This window comes from Protomyctophum parallelum (genome assembly GCF_964188405.1).
Source record: "Protomyctophum parallelum genome assembly, chromosome: 6".
NCBI classification, from domain to species: Eukaryota; Metazoa; Chordata; class Actinopteri; order Myctophiformes; family Myctophidae; genus Protomyctophum; species Protomyctophum parallelum.
In genome coordinates this window covers 20,074,924-20,094,725 of record NC_139701.1, presented here as the reverse complement: position 1 = coordinate 20,094,725, position 19,802 = coordinate 20,074,924, and the positions used below count along the sequence as shown (strand labels likewise).

The window sequence follows — 19,802 nt, the reverse complement described above, 5'->3', positions numbered from 1 at the left end:
CTAGAACTGGAGGTATGAAAGAAAAAATAATCAGATGGGTGCATTTTCAGAGCATGTTGATTTTAATGATCAATGAATCAACTGTGTTCCGGATTGGATCAATGGAACATAATAGCCTACTCTATACTTTACATTCCTATTATCAGTATCACAATGAAATGATTCGTTATTTTATGAGCACGAAAACAGCATGGTTGTTTTTCACCACCTGTGCGCAACCTAACACACACACAAACACACACGCACATATTACAGTACAGTACAGTACAGGGACCGGCACATGGTAACTCTGTCATTTCTCAACCGTTTCGGATGCGGGGCGGCACGCCGGAACCGGCATTTGTAGTATCGGCATCAATGGGTAATTTTTTTTTGACGAAACTGCTCTTTGTTCCTCGCACTCGTCCTCCACAGAGAAGTGAAGCTTTCGGTGGTTTCCTATCTCACCAACTCTATCGTGGACCAAATTCTGCAAGAACTCTATGCCACCCACAAGACACTGGTAAGTACAGTACACAGCACTTAGTGCTGTCACACTGTTACTCTAGTGTGACATTAATTTGTCCCTGTGTGTGTGAGTGAGTGACTGAGTGACTGACTGACTGACTGACTGACTGACTGACTGACTGACTGAGTGACTGACTGAATTAGTTAATATAGTGAGTGAGAAAATGAGATTTAGAGTGAGCGTAAGTGTAAGTCTAATATTTATCCTATTCATATCTTCATATCGTGTGTGTGTGTGTGGGGGGGGGGGGGGGGGGGGGGGGGGCGTGTGTGTGCGTGTGTGTGTCAGACACGGCAGGTGTCCCAGCTGAAGCGCTGGGAGGGGACATGTGAAGGTGGGACAGGTCGAAGGTCGCACAGACACAGAGACTCTCTGGAAATCACAGATGAAGAGCTGAGTACCAGCATAGTGAGTGCTAATTAGTACACACACTGTGTGTGCGTGCGTGCGTGCGTGCAGCAGTGGTTCCTAAACCGTTTACATTTCAAAGACCCCCCCATAACTCTGAGTGTTGCAAATGCCAATTTGGACATAATTATACATAATGAGGTATTTCCCAACTCTTTTTAAAATAACTCAAGCATGAAAATACAAAGAAAAGCAATATCTTCAGTTCAATTTATTTTTTAAATAGTTTGCAGAAAATACAATACAAGGTATTTATTCTAAGAGGATTTAAACCCAAGAAAGCCTATGGCTTGTTTCAAAGGACCCCAATGGAACATGTCATGACCAACTTGTAGGGTTCTGAACCAATTCATTTTCAATGGAAACACTCTGAAATGAACCGGTTAAATCCGGTGTAAAAGGGGCCTTGAGATGCACTGATGTAGAGAGGTATACAGTATACTGTACAGCAGCAGTATGTGAGGCGATAACAACTCCTGAGCATCTCTCCATGTCCGTCTTCTCTCCGAGGATACGATAGCCATTAAGAAGCACAGCTCCAGAACTCGACGCATCCGACCCGTCTCCACCAGACTGAGTGAGTACTGAACCACATCCTCTGCTGCCGCACCACGCCCTGACTCACTAAGCACTCCATTAGCGTGGTTGCTGCTGGGCCCGTTTCTCCTCTGCCATCTCTCTCTCTCTCTCTCTCTCTCTCTCTCTCTCTCTCTCTCTCTCTCCTCATCTCCCTCCCTCCCTCCTGCCATCATAGACAGAGAGCTCTATTAATGGTTGACTCAGTCTGCTGTGTCTCTTTGAAATGGAGCAGCTGCCAGTTGTTTTAAATGTAAAGCTAAGTGCCTTTGAAGCAGAGATGACAGCTCCCCAGGAGTCTCAAAAGAAATTAATAACTCACCTGTACTTTCGTCGCCATCACTCCTCCCCCTCTCTCTCTTTCTCTCTCTTTCTCCCCCCTCTCTCTCTCCCTCTTTACTTCGCTCTATCATCTCTTTATCAGGCCTGTGCGATGACTCCAGCTCGTCGCCGCCCCCATCGTTCTCCTCGCCGCTCTCCCGATCGGCATCGTGGGAGGGGCTGTCGGAGCTGCCTACACAGGGGGTCCCGCTCAGCCACGTGACGCGGGTTCGCCCCCGGCCCCCACGGAGGCACAAGGGGGGGCACGTCCCCCCAGCCGACATGGTGAGGGTGGGGGCAACGATCCTATCAAGCCCTTTATACCCCACAACATACTGTAGTTTTGTGTGTGTGTGTGTGTGTGTGTGTGTGTGTGTGTGTGTGTAGAGATTCATTAGTAGGAGATTCATTTAGGGAAAGTATTGGGAAACATGAATTCATTCATGAATATTCAACATGGGGAAACCCAGTGGTTTATCTCCCCCCGAGATGGAAAAGCTCAAGGGCGGAGTTGCATGAATTATACATGTGAAGAATTACCTAGAATGTTTAATATTGCTAACGTATACCGGATATGTATTTTTACACAAGTCTCGGTCGATGAGATTCTTATTTAAAGATACATCAAACATAATATGAGTCGTGACCTTTGTGTGGGTGTGTGTGTGTGTGTGTGTGTGCGCGCGAGTGTGTGTGTGTGTGTGTGTGTGTGTGTGTGTGTGTGTGTGTGTGTGTGTGTGTGTGTGCGTGCGTGCGTGCGTGCGTGTGTGCATGCGTGTGTGCGTGCGTGCGTGCGTGCGTGCGTGTGTGTGTGTGTGAGTGGGTTCCATCCAAAAGATGTTTCCATTGTTGAACTAATGATGCTACAGAAGCTATTTAACTTAATTTATGACTCATGCATAATTCCCATCTCCTGTTTCCAAATGCCCAGGGCCTGCCGTTGGGCGTAATGCGAGGCTCTTATTTTATCAGAAATATTCTGGCATGTATCAAGGAAGTACATCGATACAAATTGGATCATTGCGATCAGGTTATGTCGTCTCACCTTAGCTGTAGAGCAGTCCATTTGTATTATTGAACAGAGAACATTTTGGAAAAGGAAACCCAGTCCAGAGTAAATGGACCCTTTCGAAAGTGGACCGAGGGTGAGTAGAGGTGCTGTGCGCTCCGTGCACAGGTTTGTGTGATCCGTGCGTGTTTGTGTGTCTACAGCATTGCAGTGAAAACGGAGCAATAAGTCCTCTGGATGATGGACTACCAGACTTCTATACCAAAAGAGTCCTCCCAGATAGGTGAGAGTCACTTTTAACTTACACAGTAAAATCCTCAGGGTCCATTTGGTTCCATTTGTCTTCAGAGTAAAATTTACACTGAGGATTTTACCGTTTTCCTGCTAGAGTACCACTGTTCCCTTTAACACGCACGCACGTGCATGCACGCGCACACGCACGCACACACACATGCACGGACGCACGCACGCACGCACACACATCAGCCCACACTACAGCATACATCATCTGATTACACAGTGCTTTTTTTAATCACATTACATTTAGCATTGCACATATTTCAAGTAAAAGCACTCTCTCGCTAAGCATTGCGTGCCAAGAGGCGTTGCTTAGCAACGCTCCGACCATGTATGAGTCCCAGTGCCAGGAGAGCGAGAGGGACGTTGAGTTTGAATAGGTCTGACACAATTCAAATGACACATCGGAGCAACAATGGAAATGACTCATGTGTGATTACATGTATTGAGAATATATATATTTTGTAACATCTCTCTCTCTCTCTCTCTCTCTCTCTCTCTCTCTCTCTCTCCGTTGCAATTTAAGCCACTTAAGCACTAATGGTGAACATAGCCGATGTAGAAACTCATAGTGAGCTTGTTTCACTGTATCTTTTACTTTATTTTTATATTTCAGAAATTATATTCAAACCAGTGTTTTGGAAACTACTCTACTCTGTATATTGTTGTATACTATTTGATCTACTGTGCTGGTGGTGTTTTTATAGTACTTCTCTTAAGGTATATGCTCCTTCTGATGTGACTTTATTTAAATATATTTTTCTGGAAACTACATTTTGACATCATTCAGATGTTCTGATAGCAGTTTTTCGGATGCTCCTCCTGCACCCCTAGATGTCGGAAAGCCTGTCCGTTTTTCTTTTTTGTCGTAAGGAGACATCGGAAGGAGCATGTATTGACCTTTACTCTGTGTCTGTACATTAACTGCTGTGCTGCCTCTGGCAACTGAATTCCCCCCATGGGATCACTAAAGGTCTCTCTGTATGTCTCTCTCTCTCTGGTGTTTACAGCCAGCTCTCCTCTCTGCACAAAGCACACTCTCTTAGGAGGAAGAAGAGGCGCAACATGTTGGCCATATTCGGTTTCCGTAAGAACCGCAACCATGCGCTGGCCAATCAGGGCCCAGAGTCTGGAGGAGAGCTTTATGGCGAGGAGTGTCGCACTGTCGCCACGGCGCCCACAGGGTTGGTGAAAACACGCTTTCTATCAAGGCTTGCAACTCATCGCTGTCGGGCAGAAACCTTGTATCTCCATATCTCCAACTTTTCTTTTGTCAATGATTCCCTTACTTCGTCATAAATTACAAATGCACATTATTAAATAGTATTTAATTGTAATATAATACTATAAATATGGTTTTCACTATTTAATAATAGAAAATGAAAAACAAATGGTTTTGGAGGTTTCAGGTTTCCATCTGACTACGGCAATTACTGTAACAATCATCTTTTCAGCCATTATTCCCTTGATTAGTTTTTCAATTAAATGAATAATCGAGTTAGTTGCCAACAAATTCAGCTGCAGAGCTCTGAATCTGTCTTGAGAAATTACATGAACATGGCTGATCTACAAGCTCTGCATTGCGTTTTAGATCAGCTATTTTTGTCATTTAAATAATAGGTATATTAAGTTGTACTTTGTTTCTTGTATGCTGTATGTATGTTTTTTATGCTTTGTCTCGTAATGTACCGGTAATGTGCTTCACTGCCTTTTGTTTTAATGTGTTGTGTGGGGACTACGGATGAAATTTAGCATTACTTCAAAGCCCCCCTTTTCAATATGTCCCTGTTTTTTAGACCAAATTTTCAGTTCTTGAGCACAGCATGGCTGTGTGATAGATCAGACATTATCACGAATTCTCCACATTTTTATTCAACTTAGAAGTGCCATCCAAAATGTTCCTTGCATTTTTATCTGTGGGCTTTTCTTTGTTCTCTCCTGTTCCTCCATTTCTCATTATAAGGACAAAACAAGCTACAGCAGTCCACTCCATAAGGACTGTGGCAAACAACAGTAAATCTGTTGACATGAGACCAGGCTTATGGCTGCCAAAGCACAGAGCGTGTGTGTACAGTCTGTGCACAGATGTAGATGACAGCCGGGTGGCAAAAAACATTGTTACCCAACCAAATGGTGACAACTCGATCAGCCCCATGGTTTGAAATGAACAATGACTTCCATGAGTCATAAACAGATAATACACTTCAGCACGGTAGCTCATGTCATGCTTTGATGTTTTACCACAGAGGACGTGATACCACGTGACACGTTTGTCATCTCTCTGCCATTAGATCACAGCGATTTATTGTGTTCAAACACTGCTTCTCACTCTATTAAAGCTCTGACTAAAATAGTAAGGTGAAATGGTTATTTGTGTTGGCTCTGGCGGGGATGAATAAAGTGACAGCTGAGTTGCACTTGGATGGGCGAGGTGGGCAGTGAGAATTATTACAGAATAATAAATACATTCCCACAATTTCAATGTACAAGACAACAAAAACATGCATGGCATGTAACGATATATCGTAAGTATTACGATGCAAAAAATAGCCAAAAAATGTTTTCGTAAGAGAATTTATTAAAATAATGAGTTTTCAGTCAGTATTGAAAAGAGGATAAGAAAAAACCCAGTATTGTAAAAAGAAAATCACACTCGTGTGAAGTGAAGGGTGCTCTTATCATCATGCTCTCATCATCATCATCATAATATCACGTCGATCCGTGCTCATTGCTCAGCCAACCAAGGTGTTCTAGTGGGCCCTGATCCAGAAAAGGTTGGGAACGACTGCTTTAAGGATCAACCTAACTTTAAACGTCTTCCTCTCGCAGGACAGCCACAGAGAATGTTTACACGTTGCTGCAGCCCCCGAGGCCTGCCTCCGCACGAGCTGGGTCCCCGGGGGCCGCCGGGGCTGATTGGAAGACGGACGATCAACAGGGGGGAAATCTGCTGGTTTTGAGTTCGCCTCCGCCACCACCTGGCATCCCACATCCAGGCATGGGAGGAAGCCACCACCCCTTCTACACTCCCAACGAGGTACTTATAAAACACAACCTCTCTGTACTGTAGAGTAAACCTTTGGTCCTCAAAGTGGGGTCCTTGAGGGAGTTCCAGGGGGTCCCCAGCTAAATGAAGAACACTTTAGTTTAACCCTATTCTATAGAGAAATTCACGCAGGCTGCCCTGGGCGCAATAATAGCTGCGGTGTCACATTAAAACAGTTTTACTGCCAGGAATGGTTTAATCCAGGTTACTGTCGCTGCGATATACGACATACCCGCCTTTTGTTTTATGTGTTTAATCCGGCGTATTGTAATAAATAAAAATAAACTCCGTCTTCGCCGCGGAGATAGAGACTAGATGCTTTCGTTTTGATGACGAAACCGGAAATCGTCACATGCTGTGGGCTGCTAGGGCTTCTGGGAAATTGAGGCCAATGCAAATGAATGGGGTACAACGCCTCATGGAGACGGGTCTTGTGTGCGTCTTCCGGGTGCACCAAGATGGTGGATGGTACGATCGAATCATAACAAACCGAGAAAACTTTTTTCGCTGGATTTTCGCGGATTAAAAGCCCAAATAATTCAGCGTATGCTCTAAAGGTAATACAACAATCTCGGCAGTGAAGGGGGGTTGATTAAAATGCGGGTTATGCGTTTAAAACAGTCAAACTGTTAAGCGCAGCTTGACAACGCAGCATTGATTGCCTACAGCTGGCATACAGGGCACCGCTCCACGGATTCGTCTATGTACTTCGAACGGGTTGACAAATCTGGACAAATCTTCTCTTATGAGTCCCTGGTACGAAATCTTTTCAAAAGGGGTCAGCGCACAAATCATCATCATACTATAATTCAGTCAATGTCTGTCTGAAACACCACCGTATCTCCCAATCACTCCCACTTTTCACACAGGCATTGACCATATGAATATGGAGGTCTTAATGAAGCCCTTTTTCGATTTGACACATTAATGATTAATAATTAATTTATTAGTGAATTAACCTCCGCCCCTTAGCGACACCTGCATCACAGGTTAACACACACAGTCAGCGCGCCAAATTGTATAGGGCACTCTTTGTTGTGTTGCGGCGGTAGCTAGAGGAAGCATGCCAGTGGGGTAACGGTGAGAACGGTGGCCTGCATCACAGTTAACATTTTCATAGACCTGGTTGCTTGTTTGTTGAGAGGGAAACAAGCAACCAGGTCTATGAAAATGTTAACTGTGATGCAGGCCACCGTTCTCACCGTTACCCCACTGGCATGCTTCCTCTAGCTACCGCCGCAACACAACAAAGAGTGCCCTATACAATTTGGCGCGCTGACTGTGTGTGTGTGTGTGTGTGTGTGTGTGTGTGTTGCATCCTTTGGCCGTCTTCTCCTACTAAACTACACCGTTTGCACACATCTGCACCATGCACAACAGCAACAGCTAGCCTGTCCACACATCAACCACTACTTTGCATTCATATTCATGTCATATTTACAGTACTACGGTCTGCAGCGGCCAGGAGGCGGTGTGTGTGTGTGTGTGTGTGTGTGTGTGTGTGTGTGTGTGTGTGTGTGTGTGTGTGTGTGTGTGTGTGTGCGATAAACAGTCAGCAACACGTTAAATTTCTACTTCTACTAAAGAAAGAGGCAGCGATGGAGCCATAAGTCCATATCCATAAATTCAGGGACATAAATTGCGCAAACTACTGTTAAACATGACGGCAGCAGCCTGCTGCATCCTCCTAGCTGTTGTGTGCTAAGCTAAATTATCAAACAGAACCACAACAGTCAACACGGCATTGACCAGGGTTGCCACATTGACTGAGAGGGAAACAAGCAACCAGGTCTATGAAAATGTTAACAGGCCAGATCAAGTCAGAAAATCCGAAAAAGTCAGAAAATAAATCTAGAATAAGAAACAATATTGCTGACTGTCAAACATCATTGTCCAATGTTGTTTTAGAGCAGTGGTTCTCAAACATTTTCATGTTATGGACCACTAATATTCTATATATATATATATATATATATATATATATATTATATATATATATTATATATAATATATATATTTACTATATATATATATATATATATATATATATATATATATACACCGGTATATGTACAGTATATACACACCATAGACTGTAAAAAATATGGACAAAGCGTTCCCCGGGTCTAACATGAACGTAAAATGAAGCCTGTAATGATATGCTAATTCCTGATGTAAGTCGCCATCTTTCTAGATCCGTTTGGTACCAGCTGGCCATTGGCTGGCTCCGTTTTGTACCAGCTGGTCATTGGCTGCCCAGACAACGAGGAGGGACTTCCCCCCTTTTTCTCCGTTGGTTTTTATTTTGACTCGAGTGGGAGGAGAAGACTCTTGAGTGGGAGGGGAATCCCGATCATAGACTGTAACGGTAGCCACGCCCCTCAGAACATACGCGACTTTATGGTCATTTTTTTAATTAATGGGACCATAATTTTCCAAAAAGAATATTATGACATTAGAAATGAGACTTTAAACTAGTGACTGGAAGAAGAAAGTATTCATGACCATGTTTATTAAGGTAATACAGTCTAGGTGAAGTTGGGCCAAAATACATGGGCCTCTATGGAGCTATGGGGCTTTTTGGGTCCAGTCCAGCAGTCCAACAGGCCATTATATGAACTACCGATTTCAAATGAGGCTTCACGAAATATCTGGCTGACTGCCCCCCTGATACACACACCGTATATCTAGGTGTGCCCCGAGATTTTTAGGCTATGAAAAGTGCGCTAGGGCCTAGCGCATTCTCCAACGCACCTACCCTTTTTCACACCGCCCCCAGGCAGGCATCTGACCACACGGGGAAAACAACTCAGACGCATACTACAGCTATTCCACACCTTCTTAATGTTCGCACGTCAATCGACATAATTTACCAGAAGCGGGTGAATCTTTGGGGAAGCATCGCGGCCAACACGGAGGTTGCGTGGCAGACAGGCACCTGAAAGCCAGCTCTGACAGTTGGTCGGGGGCATGCTAACGTGGACCCACGCGCTGATTCGAGACCACATTGTCCGTTCCCGAGACCACCACCTCCTTCACCGTGCCATACAAATAGGCTACATGCAGGCTGAAAGCCTGGACACTGACAGGTTACAGCCCCGCACTCACCCAGCGTCACACACTGAACAGCACAATCACACGGAATGCTTATCTATATAAATGGAGACGTTTTGTTAACCGCCTACCGTTAGCACGCAAAAACAACAGGGTTTAAGTTCACCCGGACAGGGAAGTAGCAACAGCTACATTATTGAATTGTTGAATCATAACATATGAATAATCCACCACTCGACGGAAGGGGAAGACAGATCCCGTGCCGTCGAAACAACACAATGACAAAATACATACAGACAGATGCAATGACCAGCGCTGGCTCAATAGCTCAGGAACGAAACATTCCTAAATCACAAAAACATCTCATTCTTAACCTGATTAGTTAAAGAACAAACTACAACTTGCTTTGAAGCCCCAAAAGCCAACCTCAGAGTTTAATACCAGTAGCTTATATGGATCTCTAAAACGTTTAATTTATATAGGCCTACATTTATTATTTTTCCCATTGACTTCACTAGGAAAACCAAACACTCCATTTCAGGTACTTTTCCCTCGGAATTCGCTTTTGTTTTTATTTGCACGGTTCACCAGTAGCCATTAGGGTTATTGCTTGGACACCCAGCAACATATCCATCCATCCATCTCTATTAGCCTACTTTTGTGCCCAACACAACTTCCCAAGACCATCTGTAAACAATTCCCCACACTGAACATAATTTGCTGTTCATATATTCAGAACGGGTAAGGACTAGTACATATAATTAGGGGGGCGTTGACATGAACTTTTTTGATGAAAACTGCTGTAGACTTGGGGAGGGCAGCAGTGGCCGGTGAATGTAATGCACATATGCGCTTTTGGATAAAGTCGCCAACTCGCCATATAAATGCACCATTTACTTGTATTGGGTGTGATTATTTAATTTGGTCTCTTTTCTGCCTATTTGCTTCTAACAGATAAGTGAAGACACAGGGCTCGAACCCATAGAATCGGACAGGCAGTGGGCTGAGGACAAGCAGCCGGACAGACAGTGGGTAGACAGCCAACACTCAGACAGGCAGCGGGCGGAGGGGAGACAGCTGGAGAAACATGGCGACAGACAGCCCAGTCAACTGTGGCTGGACGACAGGCCGCCGGACAGAACCCGTTCGGAGACGAAGGCGGCGGAGAGGTTCTGGTCGGAGAGCAGGCACCCGGACCGGCCCGTGGAGAAGCAGTGGACGGTGGACAGGCATACGCAGAGGCAGATCGACAGGAAAATGGAGAGACAGTGGACCATGGGCAGACCGGTGGACAGGGCGTGGTCGGAGACCAGGCCGACAGAAATAGCCACAGACAGACAGTGGATGGAGAGCAGACACCCGGCCCGGAAGCCGGACAGACCGATGCAGCACCTGGCCCAGAGGCCGCTGCCGCCGTACCCCGCAGACAGGACCCCTTCGCCCAAACAGGAAACGGATCCACTGAGACACGCGGAGGCCACAGCCTCAGAGCCGCGGCATCCGTGCCCACAGCAGGACGGCCCGGCGGACAGGCAGACTTGTTCGGACACGGCGGGAGTGCAGGCAGAGGGGTGGAGGGTAGGTGGAGGAGGAGGAGGAGGGATGTACCCTGGCAGAGCCGTTCTCTGTGCAACTAAACCTGATCCTCCGCCCCAGAGCAGTAAACCCAGCCTGTCCAAGCTGAGACAGAGGCATCGACTAGAGAGTTCAGGTAGGACAGGACACTATAAAATCCTCAGCATTAAAGAGGGGTGTAAACTAAATCATATGTTTTTGTAAGAGAAAAGATTTTCCTTATTTTCTGATTGTAGTCATGTCTCTCTTCACACTATCTCTGTCTTCTCTCTTGTCTGTATGTGCAGAGGAGGAAGGAGATGTAGAAAGAGTGAGTGGAAAGAGTGAGTGGAAGGAGAAGGGAAGAGAGCCAGAGGGTCACCCACCTCCTATTCCAGAGAAGGTGCATTTTCATACAACCATATTTAAATGTGCAAGTCTTGTCAGCTAGTGATGGACAAGGTAACCTATACTTGCACCTGCTCAATTATTACTCTACTACAAGTGAAAGTTGCTCAGTATTATTATTTTTACTTAGGTTAAAGTACGGCGTACACTGTCTATTTGTACATTATTGTGCAATACTTATTGAGCATTACTTATTAGTGCTCCTATGCGATATGTGTCACCTTTTCCCACTTACAGAGCGTATTTCCTCACAGATCTCCATATATGCCCATATCAGTCGGATTGGCGGTGCAACATTAAATGTGAGGGCCGCATGGCGGCCCGAACCTCTAGTGGAACCAAATTAGACGAGTTAAATAAGCACTGATTTACGATAACATCTTATTCTAAGGAAGGACTAGCAGTCGGGTGGACCTCTGATGTCACGCTCATGTCACCATGACTCAGTCGTAACCATTGTGGTTGCTGATAGGCAAACAGACTATTGTTATTGGTCTTTTTGTTCTCTCCTCGGATTGGACCACAGTTACACGCCCCTGCCTATAATTGCCCTCATATGATTGGACAATATACGGTGACATCACAAATGTATGTGTATATGTCCTGGCTGCCCTCTTCTGATTGGACCATATTCCTATATAGGCAACCACACTCGCAATTCCCTAGGATTGCATCTTTCTAGTTCAGATTGTTGCTGTGAGGTCCAGCCTGTTCACCGGTGGTTTAATGTTGTCCCCATGCATGCGGTGCTGCGTGCCTGCATGCTGCTCTGATGGGACGAGCAGCCAAAGACATCGTCATACGTGACTTTTCCAAAGGACTCAGCCAATGAGAGGAACCTGCCGCCCCCTCCTGTGCCACCTCCTGTCAGCAGGCCTGTGCTGGGACTGTCTGAGCGAGCTGCCAGCCAAGGTACACCGCGCTCACACACACACACACACACACACACACACACACACACACACACACACGCACGCACATGCACACACACACACACATACACACACACACACACACGCGTGCACGCGCACACACACACACACACACGCACACACACACCCAGCCAAGGTACACCGCGCTCACACACACACACACACGCACACACACACGCACACGCACGCACACACACGCACGCACACACCCAGCCAAGGTACACCGCGCTCACACACACACACACACACACACACACACACATGCACACGCAGACGCATGCACACGCACAGCCATGGTACACCGCGCTCACACACAATGTTTTTGTTTTATTTTTATTAAAAAAATACCGGAAATAGCAGATCTACAAGATATACCGTATCTGTCACATTGCAATATCTTGTGAGCAGAGGAGGCTGGTTGCAATTTCAGATCACTTGGAAGGTCTAACGCTCAGCGATATCAAATTAGTTATGCACAAGTTTAATGTGAATAATTAATACAAACACTGCATAGCTTTAAAAAGGAACATTTGAAGTCTCATTATCATATTAATGAGATTTTCATAACTACTTTATCCAGCAGCCGTATTCTGGGGGAAACCTTTGCTGAAAATAGAGATGTACATGAATGTAGTGTTGTTGTTGTTGTTGTTGTAGAGTAAAAACTAGTATAGATCCCAGAGGGACTCCGGTCAACCAGGTTTACTAGTATAGAACCCAGAGGGACTCCGGTCAACCAGGTTTACTAGTATAGAGTCCAGAAAAAATGCCCACAGACACTGCAGCTCAGGAACAGTGAAAGGGCATTCCAGAGTCTGTGGGCTGACCTTAGGGTCCTGCTCGGCACATGCCACTCTAGCAGGTCAGTTATAATTTATTGACCATGCAGAGCTCTATACGAACCCTAAAAACAACAGGAATTCAGCCAATGCAAGGAGGCAAGGACTGGAGTAATGTGACACCTACGGCTGGACCTGGTTAACAGTCTGGCAGCAGCATCTTGGATTAATTGGAGGCGGTCTATGGATGCTTTACTGAGGCAGGTGAAAAGTGAATTGCAATAGTCCAGACGAGAGGATAAAAAGGCATGAATAATAATTTCTAACTCTTTGTGTGAGACAATAGACTTGAGCTTAACAATGTACACATGTGACATACGGTATGATATGCAGTGATGGGCAAGCTACTTGGAAAATGTAGTAAGCTACACTACCAGTTACTCTATTAAATATAGCTCAACTACAACGAAGCTATCCCCAGAGAATTGTAGCAAGCTACACTATAAGCTACATGGCAAAAGTAGCTAGCTACATGGACACTACTTTTTTTTTTTAATGTTTTTATCAACTTGATGATCAAGTTTCCACCGAACAAATAGCCTAATAGGCTGATGAATTGAACAATGTGGACCCTGTTGTAAACAAGTGTAATGCTTAATTGGGTCGTCCACTCACAGTTGACAGTCTTTGTATTGAGTTTGTGCTTAAAATGTACTGTAAATTCTACAAACTGTTAATAAATATTTCAATCAATCAATCAAAAGTCAAAAATGCTGAGTTTGATTGTTTATTAAAAAACAAACTGGAAACAAGCCCTCTGTATGGCTTTTGGTGTCAACTTTTTCACATTTACTTGTATTAATGTACCTTGCGGTACCATGTACAAAATATGTATTAAGTATGAGGAAAAAACTGTGGAAACGTAATAAATTAAAGGCAGTGAAACAATAATCAAATAAACACCAAAGTGTGGTCAAAAACTCAAAATGACATTTTTGAACTATAGTTCAGCTCACAGTTAAATTTTTTGAAAAGGAACTAATTCAGTTCATAGTTCATAATTCAACATTTTGAACTTAAGTTCATGGTTCCAAAAAATGCTCTTTTTTATATTATTATTATTATTGCCACAGCCTATAGTCATTTGCGCACCAGCTGAGAGACAGGGATTTAGAGAATGCTGACAGGCACTCAAATGAGATGTTAACGTCCTGTAGGTAGACTTAGAAATAAAACTAGTGTTGACTAATCAATACAAGTGGCTCTTATTTTGATGAGGCAGTTTCTGCACAGGAAGTCCGTTTGACTTGTAAACAAGTTACGATGGATTTGCTGTCAAAGTACTAGTCGCTAAACCGTAGTGACCATATGAAAACTGTCACTTAGATAGACAATGTAGGTTACACACGCTGGAATTAAACATGGAACCTGCAGACAGCATTAGGTGAGTAATTCATTGTATATGTGTTGGACATTCATGCTTGTACTAGAGATAAACGATAAACGGACAGCTGCTGGCTGCTATGGATGAGAGACGGATCTCCAGCTGCTTAACACCGACAATTAAAGTGTCAGACTCTTCTTATCTAAACCAACCAATCATGGATTTTTTCCAGGGATTTTTTCCCCCCACAAAACTTTATTTAACAGTCAATTTGTAACGTATAGCGTTTGTTGGACGTTATGTCGCTATTTGGGTCTAAAAATAGCTACACTACAGAAAACGCTACTTGGTTCAAAAGGAGCGACGCTACCATCACGCTACTGATAAATGTAGTTAAGCTATGTAGCATCGCTACTTGTAGCTAGCTACTGCCCAACACTGATGATATGTGACACACGTGACATACTGTAGGAGCTGACATGTGACATATGATGTGCAGGAGATGAAGGAATGAGGCCACAGGCTCCAGCTAAACCACAGAGGAACAGAAAGACGATGTCTTGTGATTCAGGTACAAATTGTGTCATGTCTCCTGACTCCTGTTACTAAAGGAAGTTGAAACTGCACACTGGAAATACTGAAAAGGCTCTGTTGTATTTTATTGTGTAAAATACAGCAGAGCTTTTTCAGTATTTCCAGTGTGCAGACTCTACTTCTATTTATGATGCTGCTGCGTCTTGCACCTGGGCCATGGATGGGCGTGCAGCCGTGCACTACCTCATGTCTCCTGTTACTACAACACTGCAAGAGAAATGTCTGTGATACATACTTTTTAAATTTAACCACGTGTCCTGACCTACAGTATATCATTCATTACATTTCTAACATTTCTAACAAATTAAACCGTGGGGAAATTCGGTGAGAATTCAGCGAGTTATGATTTGAATTGAGAAGACAGCTCCTGTTTCAATAGATATAAATGGGGCACACATGTATTAGGAATCATATGGCAGCCACGATGACACATAATATTGCTCCAATTAGGTATATATCTATCTATGGGTACTACTGTAGTTACCAGTGCTGTTAGAATGTATTTATCTTGGTTGTACTTGTGTTTGTGTTTGTGTGAATGCTCATTAATCTGTGCGTTAAGCATCTGTATCCGATTGTTAATGACAATGTATGTCGTTTCCTGTCCTTATTTGTCTCAGGCACAGAAAGGGACAGCCCTAATAACCTTGAGAGGCCCCCAAATCGCAAACCCCCCGTGAAAAAACCTAGACTGCCCCAGAACAGAAACAAATCACTGGATTTGTCTGGTACTTGTCTCTTTGTATATATACTGTACTGTTCATAGATTTATGTTCTTTCCTGTTTGTGTTGTTTGTTTCCTATATCTTTACAGGGATCACTAGTTCCCAGTTTTTAAACCAAATTTTAAATACTGGACGATTTTTGTAATCATTTAATTTTGGCAGAGTGGTTAACGACACATGAATCTGTGATGTGACAAACTCAAAATACATGATTATTTATTACTGCTTTATAGGTACTATGACGTTTCAGCAAGTTACCACAAACTTGCACAAAGGAACCATAATAATACATTTTAAGTATTGCAGGTAGCTAGCTGGGTCTGCTGACCTACAACTGCATGGCAGCCATATTGGCATAAAATAGGTTAATGTTACTTATTTCACAAGTGTTAGCAATGATACTAATTGAGGCTGTGTTCCATTTAGTGTGTATAGCAGCTCTGACTATTTGACCAGAATCAAACACGATCTGAATTAGTATAAATGGCAATACCTGTGAAGAAAGTAACATTATTTCATGCCAAATATGGCTTCCATGCATAGAGCCCATTCTTTTGTACTATTTGATACAAGTAATGAGTGAATGTGTGTGCATTCTCCAGACAGCATCCACTCGGCGCCCGGAAACGGCGAGCTGGTGTGATAGCGAGGGGTTTATCTGCCTTGGTCCAGCTCGGGGGTTGTCATGACAACTGTGGTGCACTTCATCAAAAGGGCAAAAAGCTGGGTAAGAACCGGAGCAACCAGTTGACCATGGAGACAGACCGAAGACAAGGAAGGAACCAGCAGCACAAGATCAATCATAATATCTTTGATGTGCTGCTTCTATGTCTCTCACTCACTCTTACGGCCATCACTGTTTCCCGTCTTTGCTTTTCTCCAACGAAACCCGGTGAACTATTTTGCAGCTGTCTGAATGGTTAAAAAAAACATAATAATTGTTGTGTGATTGTCACCACCGTGCTCTATGACGCAGATGGATTCCCTGTGCTTGAGCATTGTGGCTGCAGTAGCCAAGGGAGGGGCACAAATATGTGTAAACAGTCTTTATTAGAATGTTTCTAAATCTGCCAATGCATTTTTTGACTGATGATACAGTTTGATTGCCTTGGGCGACACTTGAAAACAAGTTTGCTTGAATGAAACTTGATCATTTCTATCTAGTTTTGCTTTCATGGACTGAAAGGTGATATATTTTATAGAAAATTCTAATAAGAAATTATGTATGAGAGCCCTCACTGTACAAATAAAACAATGATGAATTGTGAATTCACTGTTGGTTGGTTTGTTTGGAGCCCCCCAGGGGTCGGAGAAGAATATATTTGTTTGTGTGACAAGTTTATAATTTAGCTCAGTGGTTTTCAAAGTGGGATCCAGGGACCCTCTGGGTTCGTTGTGGGAGTTCCAAATGGACCTTTACAGGTCTGTAATTCAGTGTTGGCTACAAATGGAACCAAATGTCCATTTGTACACTCAGGGGGGTTAAAAAGTATGAGAACAGCCTATCTCAGCGAGACTGGACTTGATTGAATACTGTACTTTGTAATAATTACAATACATCGCCCAGGAGTCTGTACTTGTTCCCCTCCTTTTTCATCTACACCAAATCTCTTTGCCGAAAATCATCAATCTACAATACAAGCTCACAACGTGTCACGGCACAACGCTTTGTGAGCTTATAGATCTGCTATTTTGCGGGAGCCTAACATTATATGCCCAGAACAGATACGCTATAGGGTTTGTGTGGTCTGACATGCAAAATTACAAGGATTTGTTTCATAGCTTAGCCGGTTAAGCTGCCACATTATCTGCATATTGAGATGCTGGCGGTTGCAAACAGTAGGGGGCAACCACTGCCTGCAAATGATGGAGACACTAACCCACCAATCATCACAGCAGTCTGCAGAGAATAGTCTTCTAGCAGGTTGTCATTAGCAACCATGCCTTCACAGCATCACATGTATAGACAGAGTAGGCTTACTCACTCATTTACCATGTCTTTCTCATGTTGACCTGAGAAAGCACAAATGCCCCACAAGGTATGGGTTAAAATAGCTACAGTACTACTTCTAACGTCAAAGTACACATGTACATTACATGTACTGTACTGTACATGGCGACAGTGGCTCAGGGGTAGAGTGGCTGGATGGTAACCGCAAGGTTGCTAGTTTGAACCCGGGCTCCCCCAGAGTTAGTGTCGAAGTGTCCTTGAGCAAGACACTTGATTGATTGATATGTTTGATATTGATTATCATCATTAAGGCTCATTATAGATTACTCCTTGAGCTCACCTGTAAGTAACAAAACCCAAAAGTATTTCAAAACCCACATGCCACATGTGGAATATATATAGTATTTTTGCAAGGTAAAAAAGCCAACAACAAACTTATACGTAGCCTACATACTTACAGTATACATACATACATATACATATGTACAGTATGATGTAGACCTGGGTTGGAATACTGCCAGTCAAGAAAAGGACATATTTATCAACACGGGTACAAATACTGCAGTTGTAATTAGGAGGCTATTATTCTCTGTCTCTCTGTGAACATATGTGTAGGTATGTATATTGTTATACGTATCATCAGTAATGCCCATATCGTATCGCGTTGCACCGATCTGATAAGGTATCGCAATAAAATGTCTGCACTTGTGTTGCGTTGAGCCATACCGTGACCCTCACGTGACCTTTAAAGGTCATGAGTTACCTGGAGTCAGTCCTGGTGACCAATAACATCAAAACAAATTGTCACATTGCCTCAAAGAGCAAGAAACATGTTAGGTTTTGGTGAACCCATGACACGCTAGCACCACCATCAGGCCATTTTGAAATCAGCATAAAAACAATGTGTATCAGCATCAGTGTTAATTTAGTATCGTCTCCTGAACCTTCAGTCATACAGACACAGCATTTGCTCATGTTACTTATGCTACCATTAATTTAGGTCAAACCTTGACCTTTTCTCTGCTGCCACCAACATGCCAAACATTCAAATAGGGAGCCCACTGAGCATGTTTTGGTCTTTTAGACGTCTATTCTTAGATTAGACGTTGATTAGACGTCTAAACAGCCGCTAATCGACGTCTAATCTAAGAATAGACGTCTAAAAAACATTTTTAGACGTTTTTTATCCCATTTTTAGACGCACGTCTAATAGCCGGCTATTGCTCAGTGGGAGATTTATATTGGTCTTTCTTTACAGAGGTCTGCAGACTCTGTACTCTAGTGTGTTCGGAAGACTTAAACTCATGATTTTGTGTCTACTGTTTCATATCTCATGCTACAGAAACAGCAAAGCCAGTTTATTGCCAATTTCAGTATATTCCCCCTTTGTTTTGTTTTGTGGATTTGGCTTTAAAAGATAGGACTTTTCACCAAGTGTCTCTTTAATACTTTGTCTGACCTGAATACAGTGTACGTGCTCAGATAATCAATGCAATTGTGCAGATAAAACACAATTTAATATCCTGTCTCACGAAAAGAAAATCCTCTTTATAACAGACAGCTCAATCAATCCTTGTTTGAATACCAGTAATTTTCTCTCAGTGTGAATAGAAAAAATCTGAGTTTGATTTATAATGACTGGAGGAGACTATACATAGCTGCTGCAATCAATCTGAATTGTACATGTTACTGACTAAAATATGTCTTAAAAACCATTTAAAAATCAATCTAATTCCTCATTAAGCAGTTATCACATTTATTATATTATAGTATAGTATAGTATAGTATAGTATAGTATAGTATAGTATAGTATAGTATAGTATAGTATAGTATAGTATAGCATAGTATAGCATAGTATAGTATAGTATATTATATTATATTTACTTAAGTAATGTTGTTTGTCCGGTGCTCCGATGCGTATGTCCGTGGCTGCATATGACGTAATGTTTAATTTGTGCTTGATATGGCATTGGTTTCAGATTACATACATGTATACATAGGGGCATTACCTTTAATCCTCCCGACACTGAAACATATCATTATTGCATCACCATCGAGAGCCAGTTATACGCTGGCATTGGTACATATATCTTCATACACAGCTATGTCAGAACTAAGAGATTCCCAGTTCAACCTGTTGACCCACTGGAAGCTACCCTTAGAGTATATATTAATATATACTCTAAGGAGCTACCCAGTTCAACAACAGTTCTGTTGCTAGCCATTGGGAGATACCTGACAGCCAATGGGAGCTGT

The 19,802-nt window shown here is 43.2% G+C and overlaps 1 protein-coding gene across 1 annotated transcript in view; it reads left to right on the top strand.

Annotated features, from left to right (window-relative positions):
• LOC310859899 (capping protein, Arp2/3 and myosin-I linker protein 3-like) overlaps positions 1-16,280 on the top strand; it is a gene marked incomplete at its 5' end in the record, with an annotated part of 55,491 nt that extends 39,211 nt beyond the window's left edge. Inside the window, 13 exons of the mRNA XM_083766665.1 lie at positions 415-502; positions 797-916; positions 1,427-1,493; positions 1,917-2,098; positions 3,026-3,105; positions 4,130-4,303; positions 5,949-6,156; positions 10,174-10,930; positions 11,082-11,176; positions 11,967-12,093; positions 14,776-14,847; positions 15,491-15,598; positions 16,198-16,280. Coding sequence (XP_083622791.1) covers positions 415-502; positions 797-916; positions 1,427-1,493; positions 1,917-2,098; positions 3,026-3,105; positions 4,130-4,303; positions 5,949-6,156; positions 10,174-10,930; positions 11,082-11,176; positions 11,967-12,093; positions 14,776-14,847; positions 15,491-15,598; positions 16,198-16,238 — 2,119 coding nt within the window. The 3' untranslated portion in view covers positions 16,239-16,280. The remainder of the gene's footprint in view (positions 1-414; positions 503-796; positions 917-1,426; positions 1,494-1,916; positions 2,099-3,025; positions 3,106-4,129; positions 4,304-5,948; positions 6,157-10,173; positions 10,931-11,081; positions 11,177-11,966; positions 12,094-14,775; positions 14,848-15,490; positions 15,599-16,197) is intronic.
• Between the last annotated feature and the right edge of the window lie 3,522 nt (positions 16,281-19,802).